Here is a 9,000-nt window from a genome sequence, read left to right as displayed (position 1 = left end):
ATCTTATAATTTTTTCTTTGGGTAAAAAAAAATAAAGAAAAGGAGGAGAGACGGAAAGGGCGGGGGCGCATGTCGGGGGTGGTCTAACATGCCAAACATCCCACGCCCTCCTATGTCGCATATTTTATATATGCATATATATATATTCGATTTGTACGGTCAAACAATTGAATGCCCAATTTTGAAACTTAGGAATCTTCCTAAGTACAGCTTGGTATTGCCGCTGGCAATAGACCTAACCATATATGCCAACCTGTCAGCTTTTGTCTGCTTTGCCTATGGAATCTTCAATTTGCTCATGTATCTCCAATACTTATTTGTTGGTGGGGTGGAATTGCAAGGTCTCCAAACTATCTCGAATTCGAGACCTGTTTAACTTTCTGTATAACATTATTATGTTAATAAAATAAGATTACAAGATCTCGAGTTCGAGATGAAAAAAAGTCCACGAAAATTTCTTTTCAATCCTGTAAAAACCCTTTTAACAAAATAATAATCAAACATGGTTTTCACCCCACATCTCTGTAAGATATCCCTGGCACTTACTGCAGCTTTCATTAACAAATGATAACAAATCAGAGCCTGCCCAGTCGACTTTGGCTCCAACAATGGCCCCACCTTGCTTAAGGTTGTGTCTATATTCCACCGCAATTTGTTCGAACACTTCAACTTCGAACATGTTTAAGTTTAACTTTGGCTTCATTCTGTCCCGCACATATGCGAAGGGGAGCTGATCTCTTGGGTTGAATGCTTCCAATTCATTGAACACCATGCAAGAGAAAAGATTGGTTGCTAAACCGTGTCTCCTCAAGATAAGAGCGCTATCTGGCACATCTGCAAGTTTATATATATACATTAAATGATACAAGCAATAGACCAATAGATTTCCCAATGGGATACAAGAAAACAATCCACCTTACCTGTGGGATACGGCTTCTTTGAGGACCATGGCTGCAAGCCGTTTTCGCAATATGTCTCCATTTGAACCTTTAAGGCATTCACACCCCACCATTTCTTCCATCTGGCAGTTGCCATGGCCTCTTCCATCGTATGTGAAAAGTAGGGGTGCTTCGATATCGCCATGTCGACGTTCTCCTTGACCACGAGGGAGTGGATCAAAAGTAGAGGATCGACTACGAGCTGCAGCTTCGCGTCCACCCAAATGCTATATTTCGAGTTTGGGAAAAGGCGATGAACCAGATATTTCGGAATCATCCCATTCATGGCAGCATTTTGATACAAGTCCTCGTTCGAGACCTTAATGATTCTCCATGCACCAATTTTTTGTTCCTTTGACTTTCTTGAAATCAAGTTGTGGAAGTCTAGTCTTTTGAGTGTCGTGTCATCTACGAACATGAAAAAGCAAACGTGGTCCAAGGTTTTCGATCCTAGGCCCTTCGGCTGCCGGATTTTGTCGTGGTCATTGAATATAGCAGAAACTACTACTACTCCGGCGCATTTCTCCATGGAAATTCGATCTGAAAATCCAACCAAGAAAATGAGAACTCGAGTATATTCCCTTCGTATTTCGCGAACTCGGTACCACGTTCACCGTATAATTCATATGAAACTAATAGATATTAACAACCCTACAATTTACATACTGATTGGAATAAATTGTAGATGATATCACATGCATTGAATGAAGAGGACTTCAACAATAAATGAAAAGGCAGCCAATACAGTCGAATGAATGAATGAATAATGATTCAGCATTAATGACATGTTGATAATAAGACAACGATTCAGCTGAGGGAGCCCATGCATTAGTGTTACAGGTCGTGAAACTTACATAATATAAAAAACAGGTCTCGACAATCCCAATGCATCAAACTAACCAGAACTAGTAATCGGAAATCGTGTAAAGAATCCACACGGGATTTCGAATCCCACGTCCGGATTATCATCAAAGTACGATAATCTCTTTTCAATGCTCAAATTCCCACCAAAACTTTCTGAATCGCCCTGCGTATACTTGAGAACCTGCGTCCCTAACAAACCCGACGAATTCGCGCATATTTCTTGAATTTCCTTCAAAGCCACCCAATAATCTAACAAAAAAAAAAAAAAAACCCATCAAGAAAAACACAGAATTTCGGATCAATATTCGATCTGCGATCAATATTCTCTCTGTACCGGAAAAGTAGACCGGGGAATCGCAGGAGGAACGCGTGGTAGGAACGGCGTACTTATGTTCACCGTAGGATGGAGGGTAGGAGAAGAGAGAGGCCTGGATTGGGCCGAAAGGGGATGACCGGAAAAGGCATTTGGTGGCGGAGAAGGTGGAGTAGGCGGCCAAGAATATGGCGGAGAAGAGGTATAGGAAAGAGAAACAGAAGAGCTTGGATTGGAAGAGTGGCGGCGTAGAGAACATCGGTTTCCCCATCTACTGTCCCATGACAAAAACTTTATCCAGAAACTCATCGCTTTCATCTCTTCTTTTTTCTTGATTCCATAACTTTAATAACAACCAAGCTTTAGTGGTTTTCTTTTTAGTTTACAAAAAAATAACAACCAATCCCTTCGGCTATTTAATTTTTAACAAAATAAATAATAATATATTATTGATAGTAGAAATTTTAATTTGGAAAAGAATGGAAAGTTTTGAGTCATTTTTTGGCAAATCCAATAGTATATAATATATCATTAATTAAAATTAGAATAAAACTCATGAAGTTATCTTCAAACTTGAAACGATTATCTTTAGAATATTTGAAGAATCATTGGTGTATATATCTATACAAATAGTTTAGAAAAATGACATTTTCAATTCTACGCTAGATCGGCGCCATATCAATTTTACGTCATCAAAAAATTAAAAAAACTAAAATTTTAATATTTCACATCAGTGTCGTATCAACGTTATACAAGAGAATCAATCAAATTTACTAAGAGCTGCCTATTGAATCAAGTGCTTCCATTCCAAAAGGCCAAAAAGAAGAGTGGGAGATGGAATCAGAAAGCTACATTATTGTGGCGTATAAGTGAAGCATGGATGCATAGGTAATAAGTGGTATAATCATGAAAAGGAACTTCCCATTCAATCGAATTGGACTACACGTTTCCAATTTCGAACTTGATTTTATAATCTTGGATAGTTTTGATTTCAGTTTTCTTGAAAGATGATTTCAGTTTCGATCCTATGGTAATTTGAGTCAAAACCATAGTTAGAAATAATCTATTTTTTTTACGAAGGTAACATCAGAATGTTAAAGACGCTTTTAAGGTAATCTCGTAGTTCTTACAGGGTGGAGATGATAGGATTTGTTTGTGTGTTTATCATTACTATATTACAAAGAGAGAGCACGATACGATAAAACTATCTTGACCTCTTTGGCATGATCACTCCGGAAAAATAATAATAATTTGCTTATTTCACACCACTAAATCATATAATTCATTTTTCAAAATGTCATAATTGCGTATGTATTTTAATTTTAAAATTAAAAATGATAAAATGCATATAATACAAGATATTTATGTATTATATCATACACAACGTGTGCAGGACTGCTAGTATTTTTTCGGTTTTAAAGATTTTCAGTGGGGATATTTGAACTCGAGTCGTTTTTTATTTGTGAGAGCATAATGTCACTCAGCCTATTTGACTTGTGACGACCACAAGTATTAATTAATTTAAGCATCTAACCATTCCAAATCTATGTTCTAAGTTAATTTTCAAAGTCTAAATTCAGCTTCATTTTTCTAAAGCCAATTCTGAATGTTGTACCCCGATATAAATGCTGCTTTATAATGCGAAGCCGAGCCAAACACGCCCTCACCCACAGGGCCATTTCCACACAAGCCAATAGAAAGTATGGGTCATATATTGGAACTGGGCTTTTGTGGAATATCAAAGAGATTTTGGGCCAAATAGAACCAATATTCCTTTCTTTTTTTTTTTTTTTTGCTAGTGAACTCATGCATTTTTGCCCAATTCTGTAATCCTCTGGTAGCAGAGGTTTTTTTTTTTTCATAACACATTCCAAATTTAATTCACCAAACCATTACATACAACTGCATATGAATATAGGGTTGGTATTAAAAAACATTATGTTTCTTTCGGTATGCAAGCTACGAGTAGCTAGTTCATGAGCCACTTAGTTTACGGATCTACGACAATGCTTCAACGTAGCATCATGTGCATAAGTGCATTGGAGCAGAGACGACATTGACAATAGGATCATCCTGGGAGAAGGTGGAAATTGTTCGAATGGAATGAAGATCATTGATAACGTCTGATTCAACAATACATTTGTCCCATCTGTGGTGTATTGCTGTCGCAACTCCTTGGACAACAACAAGATTTGCTAGGTGAGGTGAAAACTTTCCAGAGAGACATCGTCCTTCAGCGAAAAGAACATGATCATTGCTATCTCGGCCCGTGATACCCACACCGAAGAAAGTTTTGGAAGTATGAACTACGTCATCTACATTTATTTTAATTGTTCTCTCCGGAGACGGTAGCCATGTAGTTAGTGGATTGGTAAGCAAAACATCATAGGCTCTATCTGTTAGAGTAGGTGTCCAGTAAATCAACGTGTAACTTGAATTTTTTTGACTCTTATTTAAAAATAATATATATTTTAATGATAATTTTTGGTTTTATCTAATTATGACAATTACTTTTTAAGTATACACAAGCAAGTTGCACATAAAAGTTTTTGAATATATAATAAGTACCATGAGGTCTATCTCGCAACGTAAGATCGTGAAACTTATTAGGAAGTGTACCGTATATTTTAAACAGATTCTTAGTCGAATCAGCAACCTAAAATAAGGATAAAGGTCGACTGAGCCTAAGACTAGCATCTGTGATGTAAATGCATGATTCATTAGTAAGGACATGAAGATGTTCATTCATACAGATGAATGATCATTTGATGATACAATGAAAAACCCTCCCTTGGACTGTCAAAGTGATATCACTTATCTAGTGGAAATAGTCCGTGGTTATGGTTATACATCATTAGTCTTTTGACCCGAGACAACGTAGATGATCTATTTACTAGCATATATTTTAATCTGTTTACCAACTTCATTGAAAGTCATCAGGTGGTGAGGTTGGGTATAATTTTTAATTACATAGGAGACAATGTATTGTAGTCGGGAATTCACCGTTTGCTTACAGGTGAAGATATCCTATGTGATCTGATGAGTAAATAGTACAAGGAATCTGTGACCAGAGTAAGACATGTGCATTTTCAAAAGGTGTTTCCTCAGTTGCATATATTATGTCACTGTTATTACTCAAATATATATAACATCGTTATCAAATTCATTTATAACTCTTGATATACAATGATTGCAGATTCGATCGAGATATATGAGTTGAAGGGACCGTACTGTACGTTAACCACAACTTAAGGTTCTTGCATTTACTATCAATGATACCTAGGAGATCATGTGATGATGTTTATAGACGCTCTTATCATGATCCAATAGATGAAATCAGACTTAAGTTCCGACATTTTTGATCAAGGGATTGATGAAAAAAATTATGCTAATTAAGGTAAGCTCGAATAAGAATAAATGTTATTCTGAATCACATGAAATTGTGAACACACGGCTAGCTGTATTCCTGAACCATCGACGGTCACACAAATATTATATTTTGTGTCCCCGTTGAGATAGTCAAGTTCAAGGAGTTGAATTTAACGACCATAATTTAACGGAGATAAAAAAATTGCTTATAAATGAGTTTATAAGTTGATTTCATATAATGTAATATATGAAAGTTAATAGCTAATTAATCGAGGAGAGTGAAACGCTTGTTTTAGTGAAAGAGTTCACAAAACTTGTAGTTGTCAAAAAATAAATCAGCGGAAAATTTTGTCGTTTGTAATTTTTATTTTTCATTATATGAACGATATTTGTACCTTCGACGCATCGACGTTGTCTGATCTTTGATCGGGTTATAATGAGTTCATGATTATTTATTTATTAAATTTAGAATTTAATAATCAAATAATAATATTAGTAGTGATGACTACTAAGTGGAAAATTCTCAATAAAATANGAAATATTTTAAATAATAGAATAACATTGTCCTGATCCAAGTAGTGCGATCTATACGGGGAATCAAGTCTATGATCGTGGACCTTATTTGACGATTGAAGAAGGATGAAGATCCGTTCATAGGGATTTACAAAAAAAATCAACTCCACTAATCTCGAACTGATTTGGTTTTTGAGCTTAAATATGCAAAGGTAAAAGGATCTAAACATCCTATATATGTTTTAAATCAAACGACGTTTAAGGAACGTTTTGAATATCAAAACAAAATTTTTAAACTTCGACTACGCATTGAGTGCGAGAAAACGGTGCTACCAAGAGTCTGAAATATGTCCCAATTCTTCTGCCAGGGCGATAACATCAGTTTTCATTGGAACCCAGCTAATCAAAACTAAAGTTTCAAAATCTTTTCCATGACGTTTATCCACAACACAGTCAAAAAGATCCCCAAAAGAACCCCCTTAGAAGTTGCGAAGGAGCGGCCAAAGAGCCGTCGATTTCCAGATTTTTTGAACCTTACGGCAACACCAGAATGCATGTGTGATATCTTCCCGTTGTGATCGACATCGAGGGCATCCAGTACAATATCCAATCCCCTCTCGAGCGGGTTGGTTCGGAAATGAATTACATGAACAAAATCCTTGACATGCGTATTTTGATTTTTCTAGGAATCTTTAGCGCCCACAGTCTTTTAATCCGAACAATGGAGCCACAATCATTATCCATTACTCTCTTTCATCACAATCTTGAGTCAAATGATATCCGGATTTAACCATATATTCCCCTTTAGAAGCATAATGCCATATAAATCTATCGTCCCTTATATCCATACCGACCGGAAGATACATCACCTTTTCCCTATCCACCTCCCATTGAATTCTGCCTACCTTGTCCAAATCCCAATTTCCAGTCTCTTAACAGATCACAAACTTTCCATTAAGAAAGAAGTTTGACTTGAAACTAAAAATCAAACATGTTTTGATCGAAATATTCAACATGTTTGTCCTAAAAAAAGCGTCACTTTCAACGGACCACTGTAATATTCTATAGTCGTTATTGATCTACAAAAACAGTTGATTAAAATTTTTTATAAGAGTCTTAATTCATGAATCACTTCATAATTGTCACCGATCTACGAAAATAATTACATATACATGATACTCACTGAAAATTAAGGGTCATATTCTAGTAAATGACACTAGTTCAGACGCAGGCTTTGAATTTGCCCTAAGCCTAAAATCACGAAGAAGACCGTCAGAAGGGGGCCGAGAGGGTGTCCCGGTGTAGTCCTTCGACGCTCAAGTCAGAGACTGAGGATATAAAGGGAGAGCAACGACGCTCAAGTCAGAGACTGAGGATATAAAGGGAGAGCAACTAAGGGTGCTGCTGAAAACAATATAGTGAATATGTGAATCGTACATTCAAACCTGATATTTATATGAGAATACTTGGTTTTGTCACGAGCATGCCAGAAGAGCCCATTTATGGGGTATCAATACATTTTTTCATTTATTATCACATAGACGGTAGAAAAACTACGAGTTACTTTTGATTTGTGTAGGATATATGGAGTGCTAGTCATTTTACCAAAGCCATCTACAACGACATAAATATCATGTTGTGATCGCTCTCCTAGCATAAATGATTATGATTTGCCGACAGTTAATTGTCAGTTCATGACACAAAATTTTTGGAGCAACAAAAAACCCCGAAGATCTCAAAATCCTATGTACATCCTCATGGGACACAAGATGTAACCCACGAGAACCACGTGATCATCTCATATATAGACAACAAAGTGCTCATGGCCGCGTAGATCTCATGAATCTCAGTGCCCGTCCGACTCTTTTGCTTATGTGCTACATTCGTATTTTAACTTTTGAGACGTCTGGCCACCATGCCCATGATTTAATTCAAGAAGATTGGATATGGGGAAAATTATATGAATATTCGATAATTTTAATATCGAAAAAATTTAGGGAGCGACGAAAAATTTGGAAATTTTTTTATAGTTTTTTTTTTTTAAAAAAAAATATTATCACGATGACATGACATATTTTTGTTACAACATGATATCGAAGTCACGCATTTCCCGTATACGTGACTGTACAAACGGGGTGTGGCGAATTTATTTATTTATTTTTTTATAATTAAGATGATATAGAAGGTTGGTAAATTCCTATGTTTTCCCGTGACATGTTGATTGTCATTGTATGTGAGTCATCTGTTTTATTTCTGTTAATTGGAAAAGTGTTGCTTTTGTATTTATATATTGTCACCAATGGAGTCATCAAATCCGTTTAGCAAAAATAAAAAATAAAAAATTCAGTTCATTATCGATTCTTTCAAATTTCAAACAGAAATTTTAAAAACTATAATTTTTTTTAAATTATCTCTGCATAAATAATAATGGATTGGAGATAAAATAAATATTATGGAGTTAATGTTTTATTATTAACTAATTTTTAGAGCACACGTGGCATGTTTACACGATTTGGTTTTTGTGGATAATTATATATTTTTAAGATACNGTATCCTAAAAATTAGTTTGTGTAGATAGATAGGGAAATTATTGGCATTTGAAAAATGATAATACAAAGAGCAAGATATTTAGAATGTAGGGTATGTATTTATATATAATAATAATAATAATAATAACATTAAGCATATTATAAATTACACAAAAACTCATATGATAGCGCTAATAGATCAATTATATTATAAAAATTTTCATCAGATTTATAAAAAATACTACTATTTTTTATAAATAGGATTCAAGTCAGTCCATCTCGTAAATATAAATTGTAAAATCATCTCACTCAAATCTCACTCTTAGGCTGAATCGGCACATGAAGAGGGCCAATAATTGATGGGCCCGATGTCATTAAAACAGTCCATTTCAAGCCCATCTCAAATAATTGAGGGGGGAAAGAGGAAAAGTGAACCAATTATATACACACCACCAAGGATAACTAGCGAATAGGA

General features: G+C 35.4%; 1 protein-coding gene across 1 annotated transcript; it reads right to left on the bottom strand.

The window, feature by feature from the left end:
- Positions 1-219: 219 nt before the first annotated feature.
- LOC140966295 (alkaline ceramidase TOD1-like) lies at positions 220-2,479 on the bottom strand. Its single transcript, XM_073426616.1, has 4 exons — positions 2,137-2,479; positions 1,839-2,051; positions 921-1,478; positions 220-834 (listed from the first exon to the last, which is right to left on the bottom strand). The coding sequence occupies exons 1-4, from the start codon at positions 2,384-2,386 to the stop codon at positions 497-499; spliced, it is 1,359 nt and encodes a 452-aa protein (XP_073282717.1). The 5' UTR covers positions 2,387-2,479; the 3' UTR covers positions 220-496.
- Between the last annotated feature and the right edge of the window lie 6,521 nt (positions 2,480-9,000).

Source organism: Primulina huaijiensis, unplaced genomic scaffold (genome assembly GCF_012295235.1).
Source record: "Primulina huaijiensis isolate GDHJ02 unplaced genomic scaffold, ASM1229523v2 scaffold20441, whole genome shotgun sequence".
In the NCBI taxonomy this organism is placed as follows: domain Eukaryota; kingdom Viridiplantae; phylum Streptophyta; class Magnoliopsida; order Lamiales; family Gesneriaceae; genus Primulina; species Primulina huaijiensis.
This window is presented reverse-complemented; position numbering and strand designations above follow the sequence as displayed.

Coding starts and splice junctions, on each gene's coding strand:
- LOC140966295 (XM_073426616.1), bottom strand. CDS start 2,386: ATGGGGAAACCGATGTTCTCTACGCCGCCACTCTTCCAATCCAAGCTC. Junction 1,479..1,838: donor ATTTCCGATTACTAGTTCTG/GTTAGTTTGATG, acceptor TTGGATTTTCAG/ATCGAATTTCCATGGAGAAA. Junction 835..920: donor AAAGAAGCCGTATCCCACAG/GTAAGGTGGATT, acceptor ATAAACTTGCAG/ATGTGCCAGATAGCGCTCTT.